This window comes from Bactrocera neohumeralis, chromosome 3, assembly GCF_024586455.1.
Source record: "Bactrocera neohumeralis isolate Rockhampton chromosome 3, APGP_CSIRO_Bneo_wtdbg2-racon-allhic-juicebox.fasta_v2, whole genome shotgun sequence".
NCBI classification, from domain to species: domain Eukaryota; kingdom Metazoa; phylum Arthropoda; class Insecta; order Diptera; family Tephritidae; genus Bactrocera; species Bactrocera neohumeralis.
In genome coordinates this window covers 19,835,077-19,859,350 of record NC_065920.1, presented here as the reverse complement: position 1 = coordinate 19,859,350, position 24,274 = coordinate 19,835,077, and the positions used below count along the sequence as shown (strand labels likewise).

At 34.1% G+C, this 24,274-nt stretch overlaps 2 protein-coding genes across 2 annotated transcripts in view; one reads left to right on the top strand and one right to left on the bottom strand.

Moving 5' to 3' along the window:
* Positions 1–20,409, bottom strand: part of LOC126752946 (protein Star) — a 97,782-nt gene extending 77,373 nt beyond the window's left edge. The window contains exon 1 of the mRNA XM_050463996.1: positions 18,073–20,409. The gene's annotated coding sequence lies outside the window, so the exon portion shown is untranslated. The remainder of the gene's footprint in view (positions 1–18,072) is intronic.
* A 369-nt stretch (positions 20,410–20,778) lies between these two features.
* Positions 20,779–23,650, top strand: LOC126752945 (protein asteroid). Its single transcript, XM_050463995.1, has 2 exons — positions 20,779–21,842; positions 21,900–23,650. The coding sequence occupies exons 1-2, from the start codon at positions 20,862–20,864 to the stop codon at positions 23,559–23,561; spliced, it is 2,643 nt and encodes an 880-aa protein (XP_050319952.1). The 5' UTR covers positions 20,779–20,861; the 3' UTR covers positions 23,562–23,650.
* The last annotated feature ends 624 nt before the right edge of the window (positions 23,651–24,274 follow it).

Here is a 24,274-nt window from a genome sequence, read left to right as displayed (position 1 = left end):
ATATGCTTTAGTTGTCTGATCTGATCGATTGCTAGAGATATTGTAGTATTGCCTTCGAAAATAATTTATGCAAAATTTCGTAAAGATATCTTGTCAAATTAAAAAGTTTTCGATGGAACGACTTGATTTTGATAGGTCAATTCGTATGGCAGCTACATCCCGTAGTGGACTGATGTGCACGATTTGTTCGGAGATTATAGAGTTCCCTTCGAAAATAATGCATGCCAAATTTCGTGAAAATAATTCGTCAAATGAAAAAGTTTGCCATACAAGTACTTGATTTGATCGATCAGTTTGTTTGGCAGCTATATGCTAAAGCGAGCCGATCTGAAGAAGATCTTTGGAGATTGCACCATTGTATTAGACAACACTTCATACAAAATTTCGTGCCGATATCTCATCAAATAAAAGAGTTTCCCATACAAGAACTTGATTTTGATCGACATATCCAAAGCGATCTGAGATCGTTGGTGCCGACAAATGAGCAGCTTCTCGGTGAAAAAAAGGAGGTGTGCAAAATTTCAGAGGCTCATCGCATCTGATATGAAATAAGCAAACATATATACCGACAAAGCCCGCAAAATAAAACATTTGCTCGGTGCAGCTGTACTTGAATAGAAATTTTAAGCAGAAAAATATAAAATAATTGCGCTGCCGACACACAAGTTGATTGAAAACACACATCAGATGTACACTAAAATCTAATTTTTATTTCTATTAAATAGTCTCTATATATAGTGCTGGTCTTAAATTTAATTTTTGCAGCATTTCGATTTTAATTCAGTAAATATTTTAAGTAAATTGCTAAGACCGAAGCGTAATTAATAAACAAACGCTGCTACGCCAACGGCAAATCAAGTAATTTATGCTCCCTACCCACCCCACAACCAAATCACACATACGTCACACACCGCCCAGCACTTCAATAAGTCTTAGCACAATAAAAACAACAATATGCATGCATGTGCGCATTAATAAAATACAAAAACAAAATGAAAACTATGTATATACATACATATGTATATATAATTTCTATAAAACAACAAAGCACCAAATGCATGATGAGAAAGGTGTTGGCAAGCTGAAGCGTACAACAACAACAACAACACTTGATGGGGCGGTAAGAATTGAAGACAGCCAGACTGGCGAGCGAATAGGCACTTTCCAGCGCTGCAATAGGGCAACACATAAAAGCAAAGGCAAGGAAGGAATGCACAAATATATATGTAGATGCATGTATATATTTACAAAAGTAATGGGCAAGCAACAATAACAAAAGCAACGATAAAGTTTAAAACTAAAAATAACACCGCAAGTTCCGCTGGAGTAAACTTTTGTTGAAAATTCTTGTGCAGCAAAAAGTGGCAAGGTAAAGGAAATGCAAGTACAAATAAGCAGCGAAATGCTGCTGGAAAATATAAAACACAAAAGCAAAAAAGCAAGGAAAAACAGCAACAACTTTAAAAGAACTAAAGAGATCTGAGGCATATTTAAGAAAGCCACGGCAGCTTGTTATGATGGGAGTAGATGTTGAAGTAGCACTGAAAATACATGCATACCATACTATACATATATACATACATGCACAGCTATAAATAATAGCACAGAAAAGTGGAGACATATGGCCTGCTAAGGCAAAGACGGTAACCTGTAGTATAGTGAGGTAGAAAAATAGCTTTTTTATTTTTTCTTTTATGGGGTTAGGCAACAAATTATTTTGTTAACCGACTTGTTTGGGCGCCAGGTCACAGCAGCATTGCTGAAAACTGCAAAACCAGAGAGCTTTCGAGAGAGGACACACTTATCACAATTTCAGGCGCTTCGAAAGTCGGAATTCCGCTGTCCTCTTGTGATCTGTCGTTGGATCTATGCACTACTTCAGAAGACACTTTTACAAAATTTCAGTGTGGAACGCTAGAGATGAACTATTTGCTCTGAGCAAAGACACTCTAGGAACTTTCTTTCCAAATAAAACGCTCCGTCGAACTATAAAGATCTGCCGTCGAACTGTAAGGAACTGCTAATCTATATCTCAGATATGTGGGAATTAGAAAGAACGCGAGGATCCTGCTTTATCTTTGATGCGATGGGCGAGCAGGCAGGTCTAGGATTAAAAAAAAGTCGATTATTTACACTTTAGGGATCTAAAGTAAGAAAATAGAAGAATATTTTTTGGGTAATCAGCTTCTGTACGTAAAATTTTAAACACGATTTGCTTCCAAAAGCGATTTTCAAATTGAGCAACGGACGTCGGGCAAATAAATGATCAAAATAAGGCCTTTTTGGTGCTCTAGTCTGGCCTAAGGCCTTAATAAAGAAAAATACAAACTTATTGTAGCGGAATATAAGATTCCCTAAATTTTAAGAATTTTGAGGTGTTGACAACTCTTGACCGGAAAAACCTCCCTCCTTACGGATTCATAGACATAACTGTTGTTGTTGTCGCAACGAATAAGAAACTTTCGCTTCAATTTCATAGCTCCGAGTAAGGTTTGTTGTAACGACAGAAAATATTCCGCATTTAATTTTGAGGAATGCTGCCGAGCGGTCAATTTTTGGCCGTATAAAAGTCCAGCTCCATTCCGATTACGTTAAACCGTCTGTGATAGAAACGATCTACCGTATATACAAAATAAGAGAAAAAAAAAACAACGTTACAATACCCTTCACAAGTGCATTTCTTATACCATTAAAGGGTATCGATGAAGATAACTTGATTATCGATTAGTTTGTATGTCAGCTAGATGAATAATGGTCCAATCTGTACAATATGTTCGAAACTTGATTTTCATCGATCCTTGATTCTGATCGTTTCTTGGGGAGAAAAGAACATGTGCAAAATTTTAGATCGACTTTCAAAAACTAAGATCATAAAGACCTACATATAGACCCGTTTCCACGACAGTCGGGTCTAAGTAACCGGAACGGACCTGGATTTTTAGCCGGCCTAGAGCTGTCAACTCGGCACCATTTCTTAAAATTACTTCAGGAATGTTTTCTGCAGCTAAAATATCAACAACAACAACAACGGATATATTGCCGGACATGGCTAATTGAAGATAGCTCGTCTCCCCGTTTCTTTGCGGGAGTTACAAACTTCGTGGCCAACACACATACATACATATGTACATATCTTATACTGGGCATACAAACTTTATAAATTTCTTTTATGACTTTAAGAACTCTTGGAAAATAAAGTGAGCAACAAAAATATGAAACGAAAAGAAAGCCAATGTAAATACGAATTCATTACCTTTCTAAAGCCTTCTATAAACAAACACCTTTTACTGGAACCCAACGCACACGGCACACCGTGTAACATTGAACTAATCAAATACTTAATAGCTTTTCAATGTTTTGCATTATTTCAACTAATTTACAACTCAACTAATTTCACATTGAATTTGCTGGCCAGTGCAAATTGCCAGCGAAGGTGCCTGCCCCCACAAATGATGGTCAGCAAATGACAATTTACGTAGCATACTCGTAGAAGACACGAATTCAGAACTATACACACACAGATAAGTACATAATAAGATACAATACAATAATAAATGCTAAGAGGAGAAAAATAGAAAAGTGAACTCACATAAATGAAATAAGTTCAAGTAAAAACTCGTTACCGGCTAATTAGTCATTAGCGCCTTCGAAATGCGATTTTTCACTTAGCAAAGCGAAACAAACACCCACACAAAAAAGAGGCACGCACACACACACTTGTGTATGAGCCGGTGGCTATGTATGCGCGCTAGAAAAGTAGCTAAGCAAACAAACAAAAGCAAACAGTGCAGTGGCAGCATGGTTTGTACAATCATAAGTGGTGTCTAGTCTTGCCGCACCGACATTGGCCACCACCAACTTTGCCCACAACGCAGCCAATGACTCAATAAATCCATCAACATGTCAACAATGTGCGCGAATTCGGCCAAAATAGCTACTAAAAATGGTCTACGATGCGACGTGCTGCGGTGTGCCGAGGAAGGCAGCCAAAAAACTGTAAAGCGGTCATAAGTTTGGAGCACAGCTGTGCGCAATAAAAGCCGGAAACTTCTTGCACGGGAAGTGTGTTGACCATAAAAGTCGCTGTGCAAAGCAAGTAGACACAGCAGCCCACCAGCAATTTGGAGGGTAAAATTAGAATTAAAAAAAAAACAAAAACAAAAGTAAAAATTTGGAAAAGACCAAAGAGAAAAATTTAACCACGTATTATTACAATCCAAAAATAATAATAAAATATGTAAAAAATAGTTATAAAACATGTAAAATACATATATACAATTTTTTTTTATTAAAAAAATTTAAAAACAAACTTTTTTTTTTAATTAAAAAAATTTAAAAACAATTTTTTTTTATAAAATGGAATTTAAAAAATTTAAAAATATTTAAAAGAAATATAAAAAATTATTAAAAAAAAAACAAAAAATCAAAACAAACTTATAAAAAAAACACATTATACAAAAATAGGTTTATACATACATATATATTTTAAATAATTTAAAATTAATAATACAAAAACAATAAAAACACAAAAATTATGAAATCGAATATGTTCTAGAACTAACGAATAATATAAATAAATTAAAAAAAATTGTTACAATAAAATAATTTGGCTATACAAGAAAACTAAATTGTTTAAAAAATATAAAAAAGTACTTATTTAAAAAAATAAAAATATTATATAAAAAAGTTACAAATTACAAAAAAAAAAAAATAAAGAAAAGTAAATAATAAAACAAAATAACTAATTAATTTAAAAAATATAAAAAAGTACTTATTTAAAAAAAAATATTATATAAAAAAATTTTAAATTACAAAAAAAAATAAAAAACTAAAAAAAATAATAAAATAAAACAAAATAACAATAAAAATTTAAATTAACGAAAATAAAAAAATAATACAAATAAATGAAAATAGAAAATATTAAAACAATATTACAAAAATATAATAAAAAACTATTAAACAAATTGTAAATTATATTGACAGAAATAACATTAAAAAATTTTTAATACAAATAAATAAATAAAAAAACACTTTAAAAATTAAAATAAACAAAAAAAAATAAAATTAACGAATAAAATTTAAGATTTTTAGTGAAGCAAAAAAATATATACGTTAAGCAAATAATTTTAGCGATAACGGTAATAAATAAAAAATAGAAAAAAAATACAAAATCCTAAATCTAAAAATACTTAAGAATATATAACAAATAATATTTTATAAAATGGACTAAAAACCAATAAAGTAAAAATAAACTAATTTTTAATGATAAAAGTAATAAATTTATGCGCAAAAGAATAATCAATAGAAACAAACGAAAATGAATAAAAAAAATTAAAAAAAAAAAATAAAATAAAAGAAAAAAAAAATAAAAAAAAATAAAAAAAAATAAAAAAAAAAAAATAAAAAAAAATTAAATAAAAAAAATTAAAAAAAAAAAATAAAAAAATTAAAAAAAAAATTAAATTAAATTAAAATAAATTAAAAAATTAAATAAATAAAAATAAAAAAACTAAAAAATAATGTATAAAACAAAAAATTAAATGTACAAAAATTAATAAAATAGACTTTCTGAAATATATTTAACAGTTAACAAACAATATCCACAAAAATAACAAAATAAAATATTAAAAAATAAACATACATATGTATGTATGTAAGTCTGTTTCTTTAAACAAAAAATTTCACAATTCGTAAGCTTGCTGACAGCTTTGCTTTTATGAATGAATATTTCAGCCAAATGCCAAATTCAGCTACAAATAGCAAAAATACATACAATATTACACTATTAATGCGTGCATGATTCGCTTGTAAATACACGTAAATAGGTGAATAAGTACCTAAAGAGGCATTGAAGGCTGCTGCCGAAGAGGAAATCAGGTTTTGTCGACACCATAAACTTGAACGAATTACAATTTAAGACTTCACACACAAGCATACATATTCACATATGCATATGAGACATACATATGTATGTATGTAGCGCGCTTGGCCATTGACTGACAACCCACTAAAATAAAGGTTTATTGTTCGAAAAAAATATCGAAGAAATACAAGCAGGATACACAGCGGCGCAGAACTAAGCCTCAAACGCGCGCTCAGCATCAATGGAACTTACGTCAGCGAGTAGCGGTATATGCAAAAAAAATCTACAAACTCAAGCATGGCTGAGCTTAGACAAATTTAGTCAAGCTGCTTGCACTGCGTTTAGCTACTCGAGCGTAAAAAGTTCTGAGACAGTTGTCAGCCTCCTCACGTCCCACTACGTTGCCGCCAACCTACTTGTGGTATGAACGCCTGTGCTTGCGTACCCGCAAAAGCTACTCATACATACGCTTGGCGCAAAGCGGAAAAAGCGTCTGTCAGTTTGTCAGCTGTGTTTGGTGCCTACATATGAGTACATATTTACATATGTATGTGTTTGTAGTTTGCGAGTTGCCGGCTGCTGCTTGTTGTCTTGTTGACAGTCAGTAGTCAAAATCTAGACACATACATACATACATATGTACTTAACTGCGCGCCAGCTAGCCAGCACCCTCGTTGACTAGCAGTGCTTACCAATATTTATTAGCACTGTTTTGTTGACTAATGTTATGGTTTCTCGTTTGCCCATTCATGGCGCTGACAATTTTGTTTCATTTCGATTCGCACTTTGTTGTTGCAAACTTTTTTTCTTAATTTTCGTTTCTGTTGCTCAGCTAATTTTATAAAAAAAAAAAAAATATTTCACAAATATAAAAAAAATTTCACAACTTCTCCTACACATTTTTGCCATTTCGTTATTCTTCGTTCGACATCTTCGGCATTTCGGCGTTATTAGCCACTAAATGTGTTAAAATGTAACGGTTAAGTGATACTAAAATATTTTAACTGCTCTGTCGTGGCTGAAGTCATGCTCGTTGCTACATTCGTGAGTGATGATTAAGTGACTGCTGTCGCAAGCCACAAAATGAAATGTCTGACGAAGTGGTAATAGTTGGGTACAAAGTATATGAAAATACCAGTTTTTATTAGCATATTTTGTTGTTTTAATAGTTAAATTATTCGCTGCTATTTAATAAGCAATTTTAATTGCTGGAAAAATTTATATGCAAATGACACACCCTGTAAAAATTTTAATCACTGTAATTTTATTAGATTTTAAATAGTCTACTAATGGTAGAAATGCTGAGAAAGCTATGAAGCTTTACATTTCTAGAAGAAAATATTGTTAGACTTCATTTCAGGTGACTTGTGGTCAATTAACTTTTGCTCTAAAGTAATTTTATGTTAATATAAGCTTTCTAAAAGCAAGAATTAATAAATAAAATACATTTTTTGTCACCTTTTCATTCATATTCAAAATACGATTTATAATTCTCAAACGGTTTACTATCGGTTCGATTGGTGGTGTGGGCAGCGGACTCACACCGCCTGGATAGATGAAAGGTGGAAACACACCAGCGCCAGGAAAAGTACCACCCATAAATGTGCCTGTACAGCAGATGCCCGTATTTGGACGTCCGAACTGGTCGTAAAAACTGAAGACGTCCTGTCCTATACTCGGCACTTGTGGCACTAACTTAATAAAAAAAAAGTGGTGAATAGAAAAATTAACTTTTTTCCTATTAGAAGCTGGCTAAAGCTAATAAATACAATACCGTTTCATTCATACTCAAAATTCGATCTTTAATCCTCAAACGGTTTATGTAATTAATTTAATAAGGGAAAAGTGGCGACTAGAAAAATTAACTTGTTACCACCGGAAACTGGTTGAAATTGAGTAGTGCAATAAAGTATAAATATTCAGCTGAGTGCCTAGACCCTGTAAAACAGTCTTCAAGACAAGTTTGATTGATAGAAAACTCCATAAACTATAATCAAGCAGCGGTATATCTAAGTTCCAAGAGTGCTTCTATTATTTTAACAAAAATTAAAAATGGAGGAAATGGAGATTAAAGAATAAAATTAAGGTTGATTTGTGAGTGACAATTTTTTCCCTTACTAGCGACGGAAAACATTCTTCAAATAAATGTGAGCAACGCCACGGAGTTGACAGTCTTTGACCGGATACAAATCCGAGAATTTTATGATTACGTAGACCCAACCGGCAGGGGATGAAGTAACAAAGCCGAAGTTGCAGGTGAATTAACTTTTTAATTCGTTTTTTAAATCGTGTTATTAGCTTAGGCGATGTTGCAAGATATATAGAGGGAGAGTTAGAAATTGTATACTATATACAATACCCTATAACTGGTTTTAGGACGTTTTTTGTTTAGTTTCTCACTAAAAATTAGGGCCTTTAAGCTTTTTTGGAGACTCTGTTGTTGTTGTTGTAGCGGCAGTATTCTGCAGAATTGACAGTCCTTAACCGGATAAAAATATCCGGGTCCGTTCCGATTACGTAGACCCGACTGTCGTGGGAACGGTTTTCGGATATTCCTGGAGTTCGGCTACGAGATCAATGGGATACAAAATTTTTCAGATCAACCGATGCCGGCCTGGAGTTCTCGAGTTTAGCATGATGAACTACAATACCACGGAGTTCAAAGAGTTCTTTTTTCATTTTAACCACTCATTCCATACCAAAATCATCTTCCTGTCTGCTCTGGAAAATTCATAGTTCTCGAATTGCCCCAAATATCAAACATTCCCAATAGTCGTTATACAACTTGCTCAATGAATCATCGCCGCAATCACATCCAATTAAGTTAACAGTTGATGTTAGTGGATTGACACGACTCAGCACTAATTGTGTGCGAAATTCAAAAGTGACATTTGAGTATGAATGAACTAATTGAGCGCGAACAAATGGCGCTTGTACGAGTAGTTACAGCAAATCTTTCTATTACTTTTTTGCAATGTGTGAAAATTCAAGTGGGTTTGATAGCGAGTCGCAGACGTCATTAGGATGTGGGCAGCTCATGAGGGAATATGAATTAATCTAGAGCAAATATTAAGCGCTCTGGCGATCATTCATGAAAAACTTTGCGGCGGCTGTAACGGCTTGAAACCGCTTGTAACTGGCGCGCAAACTGTGTTAAGCTAACAAAATATTACAAATTTACATATGTACTTGTATGAATTAAATGGTCTCCAGTTGACATTTTTAATAAATCACTTCTGTGTACATTAATTTCTCACACAGTGTTGCTCAGTTCAAATGTAAATTTGCGCATTTTGTCATTAGGAACAATTGAATAATTGCACAACAGACCGAAATAATTGTGTAAGCCTTGGAAGACATACATACAGAGGTTAGCTTAGATGAGTTGAGAAAATGGGCAGCAAAAATAAGTTGTGGCGAAGAGTTCAACAAGTCGGCAAGCGGAGGATTTCTATATGTGGAAATGATGTCTAGTTTGCAGCGAAAAATCTAGCTATGATGTAGCGCGGTTAAGTATGGCTTAATTGAAGACGATCGTTAGGCGTTAGTATGGGCATTAGTCAGCGTATAAATTAAGCGATTTCCGCAAGTTACGCTAAGCTTTCATCAGCAAGTAGCAAAATGATGTGCTGCATGTATTTCACAAGTGCAGAAATTTCACAAAAAGTAGCAAATGAGCCTCAACCTGACAGAATTATTGAATGAAAAATGTTTTTCAAAATATAAATTTTGGAAAAATTAAAAAAAGGATTTGAGGAAAAAATTTTATCATAGAATGCACCGCATGTATAATGCCTTTCACAAAAAAGTTTCCATGCAAAAACTGGGTTTTAATCAATTGTTTTGTTTGGTAGCCATATGCTATAGTTGTCCGATCTGAACAACTTCTTCGGAGATTGTACCGTTGATTTCAATAATAATTCATACCAAATTTTGTGAAGATAGCTTTTCAAATAAAAAAGTTTCCCATACAGGAACTTGATTTTAATCGTTCAGTTTGTATGGCAGCTATATGATATAGTAATGCGATCTGAATAATTTTTTCAAATGTTATAACGCCATCTTGTATAACAATTCATGCCAAATTTCGTGAAGATATCTCGTCAAATAAAAAAAAATTGCCATACAAGGACTTGATTTTGATCAATCAACTTGTATGACAGCTATATGCTATAGTGTCCGATTCGAACAATATGTTCGGATATTGTAGCGTTGCATTGAAGAACAATCTAAGCCAAATTTCGTGAAGATATGCCGTAAAATAAAAGACTTTTTTTTTGTACGACAGCTATAGGCTATAGTGGTTCGATATCGCCGATTCTGCCAAATGTGCAAGTTTTTGGGGAAAAAACAAAGTGTGCAAAATTTCAGCTCGATATCTTAGAAACTTAGAGGACATACCTACAACGACTCCGCACGTCAAACACAAAAAAAAATCCGTGGTGAACTTACATTTTTTTTTTCACGCACAGCAACAATAAAATTGCTTAGCATCCGCTTTTTACAAAAATCTGCATCGATCAGTGTATGTAATCGTCAGTTTAGCCAGCCAAGAACGATGGAGATAATTCACTCACTCTTCTTAGGCAGCTATGACTCAAAACGAACACTACATGAAGAAATGCATGGGAAAAAACATCCGTCTCGATGACAGCAGAACATGTTATGCCAAATCATTGCTTTCAACAAAATCACAGTTTGTTGTTGCTTGTGGGCAAGGTGTGAATTGAAATACTTGATAAACGAAAGATATGGAATTGTAATGGCCAGTTTGCAGAGGCTTTTTGTAACCAAATTACTGATTCTATTAAAATTATATTGCGCAATACTTGTATAACGGATATATCATTATCACCTTTATACTATATATAGTATTTAAGTATATAAGTAATGAATAAAAAAGGGGGATGAGTGAAATCTTCAGAACACCATTTTTATTTTTTAGACTGAAAATTCGGAATTCGGTGGAAAAATATGTACTTTGGACGAATTCATATTGTGTGATAGAATAAACGGTATTTCACGGTGACGGTGTAGCGAAAACGAACGAACATTCGACGAACGAGACGAACTTGTAATATGGGGTTACATGGGTTTATGGGTTTCAAAAAATCGATTTTTTTTATTGCCTTATTAAATTTAGCAAAACCTCTAGAATATGGTGCTAAATTTTCAAGTTGATCCGTTTAATAGTTTCGGATATACAGCCTTGAGAACTTGTGCGCTCGAGGCTAGCTAGGCTAAGTGCGCCGTCTTTAAACGCGTTTTTCTCGAAACTGTTTTTTGAAGTCCGTAGACAAGATTTCTCGAGAACTACTCAACCGATCTTCTTGAAATTTTACTCAGGTCTTTGAGTTATAATTCTTAAAGACTTAGACGAAGGATTTTTTTTCGATTACAACTATTTGAAAAAGAAGGTCGCGAAATTATCACTTAAGTTTTCATTTTTTTTTGTAAGGTCCAAGTTCTAAGTTAAGGTTTTAACTAAAACACGTATTTTTTCACTTTAGATGATCCTGTAAGGATTAACCTGCCAACGCGGCCGCATCTTTTTTCCGAAAGGTCACCGAAAATGGTGTCGCAATAGCTGAGTTTAAAATATTTTTTTCCAAAACTCCAAAAATTTTGCGTTAATAGTGTATATTTCTAACAATAAAAAATTCTAATAAAATATTTAATTTTTTAAATGAGAAAAAATTATTGAAAAAAGGCTAATTTTTTTCCGAAGAAACCCATGAAACCGCTTAAGATAATATTGCGATGCCTGAATTTTTTAAATTTTCTTTAAATATCTTAAATCAAAACGCCTAAATTATAACCTAAAAATCACTGAAGACTTAGAGACAAATACAAATAATTCAAAATTGAATTGAGTATGAGAAATTCAACAAGAAATTTCAAAACTAAATATTCAAAAGCAAAAAGAATACACAAAACACCCTTAGCAGAGCAACACACGGAAACAAGATATGATCGCTGATCAATATGGCAACTCAATGAAACACTACAGAAGCTGCTAAAAAAAGAATAATAATAAAATTCTTCGCCTAAAGGAAGAGCTGTAGCTGGAAGGAAGCGCATGAGGAAATATGAAGCAGCAAATAAGAAGGCTTCCTTTTTCTATTCTAAAGAACGCACAAATATACATACATACATATGTGCATACTTAGGTACGCGTGCGCCCTAATAATAATAAAAAATATACTTTTATCGTCACATATCGAGGTACGCACGTTGCTAAGTACTTCGGAAGACATACATAAGTGAATGCATAGTTCCCCAAAGTATCAGATGACAGCGGCGAACAACTGCCGTTGTGTGCACAATGCAGGGATCAGCGATCTCAAGCAGATCAACGTCTGAGAAAACGGAAGAAAAACCGCGTTATGCGGGGGAACAGGAGTGACTGCGAGAAAAAAATGTGAAGAGAGCGAAGCAGAGAGCACAAACGTAAATGAGAAAAGCAAACTCCAGGTATGGGAAGGGGGCGATTAGAGCGGCAGAAAGCATGCAACTGCATAAAACCTGAGAAAAAACTATAAAAATAAAATTTAAAAAATAAAAGCAATAACAAAAACTGTCATCTGTCAGTTTGGATTTTCATAAGCGACCGAAGAAGTGGGAAAAAAAATTTTTATTTGTATTTTTTTTTACTGCTAGGCACAGCAGTATGGAATTTCTGAGACTTCAAGATCACTTTATATACAAACATACCGACGATACGCTTGAGTATAAGCCCGACACAACATTTTTTGGGCTCAGCTGCTGCTCATGTTAAAGAAAAAATAAATAAAAAACCCAACAAGTCATGAGAAAGAAATATTCAGAAGCAGAAAAAACCCGTGCTGATCTTATGAGCAAAGCAACAAACCAAGAATGGACACAGGGCATATAATTTGAACGTGTACATGATCTAGGGATGAATGAATGCCAAGAGGCGTCAGCAGACGTCTGCTCTGGCTGTAGCATCTATGCATTGGCGGCCACCAACACACACATACATATGTATATACAGATGAAAACACACACACATTTTTGGACGTATGTATGTTTTTCTTGTTGCTTTTGTTGCTGCCACACATTTGTATGCACATATTGGTATGGTGTCCCGAAACGTGTTTGCCAACGCCAGCGATACCTTCAGCACTTATTCTGTACTTGTCAATACACACACACACACACTCACAGCACAGACTCCGGTTAAATAGTGCACAAGCACTGGGCATCGCCACTGGCTGTTGGTGCTGCGGGGCAGTTGCGGCGGCCAGATTGTTAGCATTTAACTTAGTTTTTACACAGAGATTTCTACTGTGATTATTACCGTCTGCAGCGCTGTAATGCTCAGCAGCACAAATATGCAGTCGCCGTCGCAGCCACCGGGCTTGTACTCTTGGCTGGTGGTACACATGCTGTTGTTGTTGTTATTTTTGTGAGGCTGGTGGTGCACATGCTGTTGTTGTTGTTGGTGTGGCTGGTGATCTGATTGCTGCGTTTGTCCATCCAGCTACGTGTGTGTATGCTTTTGGATTTACAGCTGTCGTTAGTGCAACAACAAACATAATGCAGGTGTGTTTGTACGCACATGTTGCTTGCCTTGTTGTTGTTGTAATGTAAAGTGGAATTCCAAAGAATTGTTCAACTGCACAAATTATTATGATAAAATGTATGCAGCAAATGAGAGAATTTGTAAATAATCAGGCATTTTGTGAGTTGGTGGCAAATGTGAAATCGGAGTTTATATTGAAAGATATATCAAAATAAGAAAAACGTTAACAAGAGCCACATCGAAGCTATATACGCTTCAGAAGTATGTTTTGATAGCATAAAAGGTTATAATAAGAGATCGGTCAGTTTGTATGACAGCTATATGTTATAGTGATCCGATCTGAATAATTTTTTCGGAGATTATGGCTTTGCTTGAAACAATAATCTACGTCGAATTTAGTGAAGATATATTGCCATTTAAAAAGTTTGCCACACATTAACTAAATGTGGATCGGTCGGTTTGTCGTCCGACTCGAACAATAAGTTCAGAGATTGTAGACTTTTCTTAGACAATAATCCATACCAAATTTTGTGAGGCTATCTTGTCAAAAAACGGTTTCTATACAAGAACTTGATTTTGAGTGGTCTGTTTCTTTGGCAGCTATATGATACATTAGTGCAAACTGAACAATTTACTCGGAGATTATATTTTTACTTTGAACTACAATACAAGCCAAATTTCATGAAGCTATCTTGTGAAATAATTTTTTTTCATATAAAAACTTATTTTGATAGATTAGTTTGTATGGCAGCTATATCCTACAGTGTTACGATAACTGCAATGCCGACAAATGACCTGCTTCTTGAGGAGTATGGAACGTGTAAAAAAAATCTGATGAAATCTCAAAAGCTGATATCTCAAACTGGACTATTTGGTGTAAATAACTTCTCGAGACTAAAGCTTAAATTACTTAAGGGGCTATACCAGTGTGACACTCTCAAAAAAAAATTTGTTTTTTTTTTTGCTTTTTCGATAGCTTATATATGTATATTCAAAAATATCCTGTGAAATCGGCGAGGTCGTATCTTAAACGGTTTTTGAATGCCAGCGTTCTAAATAGCGACCGCTCAGAAGTGCAAACATATATAAGTGAAACTTTAAACGCGTTTTTCTCGAAACGACATTTTTCAAAATTGCTGACATTATAACTCAACGAGAAATTGACCGATCGACTTCAAATTAAAACTGGATATAGTTGAATACATTTGCTATACAATAGACTACGATCTTTTTGATTGGTTGAAAATTGTCAATTTGGCATTAAAAAAACGACCATTTTTTTCGTAAAAAAACGATTTTTTTTCAAAACTACGCCATTTTCTTAATTTTTGATATTTTTCAAAGATCGTAGTTCATTGTATAGAAAATATATTTAAGTTTAATAAACATTTTGAATTTTTTGTTTCAGCTCCTCAATCGACCGGAATCATGCCAGCAGTTGAGGCACTTTTTTTTCGGCACTTCCGCAGACAGCACATAACTCCGTTATTTTTCAATATTTTTGTAAAAAAAAAAAATTTTAATATAGCTAAAAATATACTTTATTACGTCCATAGAATGTCGAAACATTCAATCTAGTACTTTCTTTTAAAAAAATTCACGAAAATCGGCTAATTTTTCATGCGTCACACTGGTATAGCCCCTCTCACAAACAAAACAAGAAATATATTTTTTTGTTGCTAACAGGTAAATAATTTTAAAAATTCCAAAAAAGAAATATGCAAATTAAGTTTTTGAATATTTATTTTCCTATAAGAACCGATTTCGATATTACTTTCCAATTTATTTGTTGTTGTTGTTGGCATTCTAACTTAAAAATAATGAATTCAGTGACCTATCTTAATTATTTCCAAATTCCCAAACAGAAGAATAAGTGTTAATAGGCATATAAAAAATACTCTAACATTACAAACACGCAGACAAACAAACAAAAAAAATAATAATAATTAGTACTCTTTATGATATTTAACAATGAACTTCATCCGTGAGGAATTTGCAAAGATAAAAATACACGCAAAAGCTAAACAAAACATTTATAATCTACAGATACACGTGGTTTAATAAAAATGCGAAATAAAATTGCACTTCAAGGCATAAAAAGTAACCACAAAAAATTAGATTAGATTGACGTAAGCGAAAAAGCATTGAAAATACCATAGACCTTTGCGGAAAGTATACAAAAATACAAACGTGTGTAAATCAAGAATTTCCCAAACTAAATCGATTAAAACAAGGAAACACATTAAAAAAGTAAAAATTTGTGCAATGTCTGAAATAATAAAATATTATTTATTAGCCAGTATTGTACAAAAATAAATGCCGTCAAGGCACACACAATTCGCATTTGCATAGTAACTAGTGCAATAAAATAGTAAAAATAATAAAAAGTGTGGAATCGTCAATTGTTTGGGCAAAGACACCAAAAAAATACGACAAGACACCACAATTCCAGTGAACTTTCGTCCTCAATTCGCTGCAGCAATGGGCACTGCGCTCAGCTGGCATTATTGTTTGAACAAAGTGTCAGGCATAACTTGGCAAGTGGAGCGCAAATCGCTAGTCTCAAGAGTGAATTGGAAAATTGTGCAAAATACATTAAGTTTAGTGGTACATATGAAGATGGAGACATTATATAAATAGAAAGGTAAGAGATAAGTGCATTTCAATTTTTCAGATTTTTCCTATAAGAATAAGATGGGCATAAAATTAAACAGTTCTTAACCGTTAGCAATTCAGCTGTGCAATTCAGATAATTGAACCTGATAATACCAATTAAAAAATAAAGCGGTTTCAACATAAAAACATATTTAAATCGACAGAAAACCTATAAAAAAAAAAAATCATCATACATTTTCGAAATAAATTTTTGATTGATGCTTTTTTTATTTATTTATTTATGTTGTTGTTGTTTTAGCGACAGAAAACATTCCCGAAGCAATTTCAAGGAATAATGTCGAGTTGAATGGTTAATATTACAGTTCCATTCCGGTTACCTAGACCCGACTGCCACGGGAATGGTCTTTTTATTTTCTATATTATATGCTCTTAATGCATAATGCATTTCTAACCAGAAAAAACAATAACTTCGGCTGCAAAGAAGCTATAATACCCTTCACAGGTGCGATTCTCACAGCATAAGAGGGTAAAAAAGAGATTTATCTTGATTTTGATTGGTGTTGTTGTAGCAGCAGAATTCTGTCCGATAGAAATCAAAATCTATATTGATCGGTTTGATTATATTGCATTCAATGAATATATTATATTATTGCATGCTATAGCAGTCGGATTCGAGCAATATGTTCGGATATTGAACCGTAGACTAATCTCTGTCAAATTTCGTGAAGATTTAGTGTCATATAAAAAAGTGTTCCATACAAAGCCTTGACTTAGATCGATCAGTTTATATAACGGATGTATGCTATACTGGTCTGGAGATTAAAGGCATGTACAATGGAAACTCAATTTCATTGATTTCAAAGGTTTTCAATTGAATATTTTAAAATTGCACTTTCATAGTCAAGTTAAATATTTATGAACATTCTTTAGAGTGTTGTAACTTAAAGGAATCAATTTTAAAAACATTTACTATTTGCCCCTATCCGGAATTAAAAAGATTACCAAAAAATATCAGAACTATGTATTACGAAAAAAAATATAAAAATAGAAATTTTGAGTTTTTCAACCCTGTTCGTATTACAGTCGAATCCGGATTAGGCCATGTCCGGATTAGCGGGCCTCTACTGTATTTGAATTTTTTCTCCCGAATTTTTCTCAATACTTATGCACAAAATTGATGTTTTTCATTTTCCTGAATCAGAAAAAAATTCGTAATTTCACTTCTTTTTTACAATTTATTCATAATGCGTTACTTGATCACTTAATTCCTATGTAGACCACATTTTATATTACTAGACTTCCCGAAAATTGGCCTTCCATATTTTCTTTTCGTACGCTGTGAAAATTGTAGTAATTTTCCGCCCATTTAATACAAATGGCATGCTCATTTTTCTGGTATTTTGTGCCAAGTCATTTCTTCAATTGAAAATTATGAAAATTGTTGGCTGATTAGGATTTGCGGGTGGTTAATTTGTACATTTATGCTCAAGAAATACAAAGATTTGCAGCATTTTTCAAGTAAACACGTACTGCTGTCTCGCCACCTACTGTGGCATTCAATCATTGCGAACAGTAAATGCACGTAAACTGTGTGCGGCCTTTAATACAGTAAACTTCTAAGAAATTAATTGCGGAAAATTTTTTCGCACACACAAAATGCATATGAAAATGTCTGTAAACTCGTTTTGGAAGATTCGTGAATAATGAGGACTTTTACCTGAATTGACAATGAGCGTGGGAACAGAAGTAATTGGAAAGAGGCAGATTTCAAATGTATAATCGCAGATAATGAAAAAAATTGATTTTAACTATTTTTCAATAAATATGCACTATTAAACTTTGTTTCACTAAAAATTTAACTTATTTCTTGTCAAGCAAAAGATGGGCAGAAAATCTTTGACTTATTTATTATTTTAATTTTACTATACGAAATAAAATAAATGTAAAAAAAAGGTTCACTCGGTATTTTTAACTTATTGTCATATGTTTTCACATAATTTTTCTTTTTTGTGTTACTAAGTAAGAAGTAAAAATTAAAACAACTAACCTTTAATGCTTTCGAATCATTTGTCAATAATCCACAAATTCCGGTGCCACTGCAAAAGTTCACTGTTTTTTTATGTTGAAACTCAATGTGTGTGTTTTTATCCGAAAACGAGGCAATATGTCTAAATAACACGTTATCCAATTAGGCCACCGGCATCCAACTGACACAACTGTTGAAAAAAATCCTTTCAACACCTGAATGCCTGTTCGCTTAGCACTTTGCACTGGAACTGCACGAGCGCTACTCAACCAACAAACACTGTGTGACCGCAGGAATGTGGCGATGCGTCAAATCGGCAAATGTCAAATGCGCGAAACTTGTGATAGGGAACAGCGCGAAAACGCGACGAATAGCATAGAATGTATTAATACAGCTTTTTTCCGATAGAAAGGGTTTTAGGGGGGCGAATTGCGTGCAAATGCAAATATCGGAAGAAGATTGCACGTATTATAATGCTTTTTTTGGATTTGCTTGTTTGCCTGACCGGCACTTTCGTTGGCAATATTCGAGGCGATGTCGCTCGTGGCGTCGAATCGAAACACACTAGTCGTTTGGAGCGCAATTGCCAAAATACGCCAAAATAACACTTTCCACAAGAAAATCTGTTCAAATTGTGACCACAATAACAACGAAATCGGCAAAATAACCGCAGCGACGATAACCACGACCACGACGACGACGACGATGGATAGCACTGCGAAAAACACGAATCAAATGAGCGAATATGAACAGTTCGCGAGTACGTGTTTTATTTTATTTCTTTTTTTTTTGTATTTTTGGTTTCTTTGGAGCAAATTTTTCAACGTATGTATATTAATTGTTGCTCCCGTTTATGCTGTTACTTTTGTTATTGTTGCAATCGTTTGACGGATGCGATGAGGTGATATTTTCTGCGCTCACTTTTCTTTTTCACTTTATACTAAGAATTTTCATATACACACAAACAAAATTTCACGATTTTCATTTCGGATTTTTGCAAAAATAGACGAACTTGTATATTTTATCGTTTTCACAATTTTTCTGCACGTTATGTTACGGTTTTCTTATTCAATGCTTTCTTACTTTATTGCAATTCTTTGTAAATTTTACTTCTTTAAATGTGTGTAGAGTCCAGTATACTGATATAAATGCATATAGTATGTATGTGAATGTACCGAGTGCGGTCAATGCTTCGGCGCCACACTGCACTGCTCATATGCACAGAAACCGCATGAAGCTCCAACAGAAGTAAGAAGCCAAGAATCAGTCAACAATAACAAAAACCAAATACACAAACTCACAAGCCAATGTTATAATAGTAGAGGGCCAAAAGCAATACACACACTTGTCTTAAAGCGATTTCTGGCTCTTTGGTGTGTTTGCTGTCTCGGTTGCTCCAGTGCCGCTAGCTGTTTATATTGGTGGTAGTTATGTGCGTTTACTTGCTGCGCCCATTAAAGAAAAACAATACCAAGCAGAAAAAGAAAATTTCTTTGTTTTCTTTTAGACACATTTTTTATCATACATTCGTTCAATGTTACTTTTATGCTTCTGACTTTTCTTTGCTTTAACACAAATTTTATGTCTGCACATATGAATGAACGTCGCAAGAGAAGACACATAAAATCGTTCACGGTAACAAAGGCTGCGACGTTGACGTCAACTTTTTGCTGCAAAGCATAGACAGCGTCTTCAAATACTGCTGCTACTACGGCACTGTCGGCAGCGGTAGTCAAAAGGCCAATTGCTAAAATATGAAGCAATCCGTGCAGCAGAGAAGTGTAATGCGAAGATGTAATCCAAAAACACTACGAATGCGGCCAAAAAGTAGAAGCAGTTAACACAAGCTTGGCATTGTAAAACCGATTGGAAAATTAAATATACAAGAGCAACTTACTTAAGTAGGGCTCGAGTAAAGTTTACAGTTTGCGCAGGTTTAATTAAATTCATACAACTATTAATGGTATTTGCGACTAAGCACAAATCTTTTCTTAAATTCGCATTCGTAATTTATATTTTATTTGCACCATTCACTCTTTTTATAAGCTACTGTGTTTTTGTTGTTCACTTCCACCAGCAAAGATTCATCGTACGATGGCCGCGCACACACAAATAAAAGGCACTTTTCTACAATTCCAAATTATATTTACTGCTGCGAGTATATATAGCATGTATTCGTCACTTCTTCACTTATTTTAAGCTTATTCAGACCCAATATTATTCACTGATTGCGAAATAATTGCAATTTGCAATTCGTATTCATGTGAAATCGTTACTATTAAATTTTTGTATTACTAGAAAGCGTCGAAATGAAATGTATAAAGCGCTGGAACGAAAATACGTGCACACTTTGCTATATTCTAAAACACACTGCGAAAAATAGGAAACATCCACCGTGCACTTGCACCGCAAGCAAATATAAATTCTCTTCTTCTTATTAGCGAACGAAAAATTTCATTCCGTACCTATGTACTCGTATGTGCCACTTGGAAAATATTCCAATTTGCATTCTGTACAGCTGATTGGAAAATATTTTTTATGAAAAAGTTAAAATATTAAAAAATATTTTCCAATTTAGAAACAATCTGTGACTTGTTTTTTAATTTTCTTCAATTTTTTATTAATTTTATTACTTATCGAGTGGCACTCTCTTTTTGTATCCTCTTTGCTTATTTAATAAATAAACATTTTATTGTGAATGACTGTAGTCATTGGAAAACACATGGCCAATGGTCTTATCAAAACAAACCGCAAATTTGTGAGCAGGTCAAATAAATACTCGCAAATAAGATTATAAATTAAAATTTTCAATGGGTGTGCGAGGACTCACCGGTTATATAGCGCGTCATGCAGAGCAATATCTGCTGCCTTACGAATTACATGATTGCAATCTGGTGATCGATGGCGATAGCTTGTCCTGTAATTTATTCAAAGACGTGTCGGGGAATTGTTCAGCCTTTGGTGGCGACTATGATGACTTCTATCGTGCTGTGGTGGAATTCTTTCAAGTGCTAGCTGAATGTAATATTGAACCTTATGTTTTAATGGATGGTGGATATGAATATCGCAAATTGCATACAGTCGGTAAACGGTTGAGAGGAAAAATAGCCATAATCAAACGCATAAATCCTTGTGGCTCCAACACAATATTTCCACTACTCATGAAGGAAGTATTTGTTGATGCAGTACGTGATTGTGGAGTGTCTGTGATGCGTTGTGTGTTTGAGGCAGATGACGAGTTGGCGACACTAAGCCGGAAGCTTGGATGCCCAGTGCTTACCTATGATTCTGATTTCTATATATATAATGTGCAATATATACCACTAATTACATTGACAGTAAAAGCGCATACAAAGCGTTTAGATGAAGCAGAAGAGTCGAAGGAAGATACATTGCCCCAGCGTAAACTGCGCAAAAACGAAGCGAAACGTGTGGAGAAATTGACAAAGGCGAATCGCATAGTAAGTGAAATTCAGGTGAATAACATCGAAAAACGCGCGCCGAAAAAGGGAAAAACTTACAAATTCTTGGACTGTTGCATATACCGAATTGAGCACTTAATAGCGCGACGATCGATTTGTAAAGAGAAGTTACCACTTTTTGCAGCACTGCTAGGCAATGATTACATTGGACGTTCTTGTTTCAAAAACTTCTTCGCCGCAGGAATGGGCAAAGTTGGGCGAAGTCGAAAAGTGCAACGTCAACAGAAAAGAATACAAGTAATATTACAGTGGCTAAAAGATGAAACTGTGGAATCGGCACTATCGAAAATTTTAAGTCGTTTGCGCAAGGTTCGTTCCAACCGAAAATTGATTCAAAAACATATTTAATGTTTCAATCTTTTACAGGTTCAGAGAAAGTCTTTGTTGGATCAAATGAATGCAGCAATCAGTGGATATTCAATTGAAAAATGTCACTCCTATGACTTTTTTATAAAACATTATGATAACGCATTTGTAAGGTACCCGCCAAAGAAGCTGGAGGATGACAGTGATGATGTTGTTGATGAAGTCGAAGGCGTCGAAGAAGAACAAGACGATGTCGCAGAAAGTAATGAAGAATGTCCGGAAGATGACAGTGGGGAAGACAGTGATAGTGAAGAGGATTCTGATCTCGAAGAAGGAGACAAAGATGAAGCAATAGAAGGTGGTGAAGACAAGGATAATGAAGATGAGAATGAAAACGAAAACGAAGAAGGAGATGAAGATGAGGAGGATGAATGTGAAGATAAGACAGCAAAATTCCCCACTTGGTTCTTGGAAAAGTTATATCCTGCACACCTACCACGCTACTTTGTGGATCTCGTACATCTTCGAAAATATATAAACAGTCCACAAATTGAACATTTTCCCTATAACGATTGCAATGAAATTGCACTGCCAATTTTAAGATATATTTTTACATTATTGAACAGTGCAAAAGGTGAGGAAACGCAACCCGCGCTTGACGAGAACGGTGAACCACTCCCTATTGAGTTTACTTATATGGGTCGAAGACCGCGAGTTACAAATATACATTACACGCGCTATGCCATTGAAAGTGAAAAGAAATTTGAATTTACACCTGCGCAACCTGAACCTGAACATTTACGAAACGTTTTTAAAGATAAAATGCCTCACTTGGACAGTGAAAAACTTTTTGGAAAAGTTGAACAACTCCCAAAAGACCTCCAATTGTATTTCCTTGCTATAGTTTATTGGCTGCATAAATCACAAAATTGTGACCTAATACATCTTCATGCTTTAATTATATGTGTGGTTGTACTGCGTACAATCGACTCGAAAATACCCGCCGAACGTGATCTAAAGGAATTCCAGAAGCGTTTTGGCAAAATTGTCAAAAAAGAAAAAATTGTTCGTGATACTGAAGCGCTTAAAGGTAATCCACGCACGATTAAGGAGCATCTACTCTTGTTACCTATACCGGAACGCATGGAGTTTATACCAAAATCCGATTGCTACCTCGTGATGGATAATTTACTAAAGCATTTTCATATGCAGGAAATTTTTAAAAAGAAATACGATGCATATTCGACAATTGTTTTGCATGCCTTCTCAGAACTCCAATCGATTGTCTTTCAGTTGTATGGACTAAACGGTTTGCTTGATATGCCCTATGAGCAAGCAAAAATGGGTCAACTATTTTGTGGTGTCTTCATTTACAATTTATACGATTTGTTAAAGACGCGTGTTGATATTACATATTACATACAAAACTTTATTTTTCGTGACTCACAAATGATGTTTGACTTCTACAACTATCTATGGCAATGGTGTGATGAATTTGTGCCGCATTGGAAACGACCTTCCACATCGACAACTACAACAGTCGTAAATAAAAAAGCTTTGAAAAAGAAACGCCAAGCTGCGCGTAAGCTTGCAGCTGCGCAGGAGAATGCGGATCCCAATGCGGATATTGTAGATCGCAGCGGAAGTGATGAGGCTGCAGTTGCGGAAGAAGTGTTCGAAGACTTGAATAACAAGTTTAGCACATTCCTTACTGTGAGATAATAGTCAAAGAATATTGTAAATTTGTTGTACATTTATATATGTATGTATGCATAGAAAACCGCGAAAAATAAAAATAATGTTTTATATTAGCGAAACTTTTTTAAATAAGTTAATTGTTTTTAAGTATTTTGAGTAAACTATAGTGATGTATACGATCTCTATCAAAAACAGAAAAATGGTGATAACAACGTATAATGTCTTTAAATAAATTTTTGAATTCATAAATACTAAAAAAAAAAAATAAACTTACAACTATTTTTTTTTCTAATAATTTGTATATTCTATTGTGAATACAGTTACATTCACGATAGACTCTTTTGTAGAGAATTAATTAATTTAAAATTTATTTTTAAATTTAACTAAATACCGCTATTATCGATTTGGTTTTACACTTTACAAAAGGAGTTATAAAATTATATATGTATATTAATTGCATATTATTTAATTTATCATCTACGTTATCAGTAGCTCCAAATGTGTTTATAATTTTAAACATTTGTCCCACCGTGCTCAGTAGGCTTATAATCTGTCGTCATCATTTATTGTGAATGGAATTTTATGTTTCTGTCAAAGAGGAAACAAATCGTCTTTGTTTTGAAATTTTTATTTCCATCGCGTAATGTACAGGTAAAAACGAAAAAAAGGATAAAAACTCAGGTACGAAAAACACTGCCGATGATTTCAGCATTTTGTGTAGGTGTCCCAAATACGGA

Excerpts from the sequence above, each read along its gene's own strand:
- LOC126752945 (XM_050463995.1), top strand. The coding sequence starts at position 20,862 with ATGGGTGTGCGAGGACTCACCGGTTATATAGCGCGTCATGCAGAGCAA. Across the intron at positions 21,843-21,899 it reads TTTTAAGTCGTTTGCGCAAG|GTTCAGAGAAAGTCTTTGTT; the intron begins GTTCGTTCCAAC and ends AATCTTTTACAG.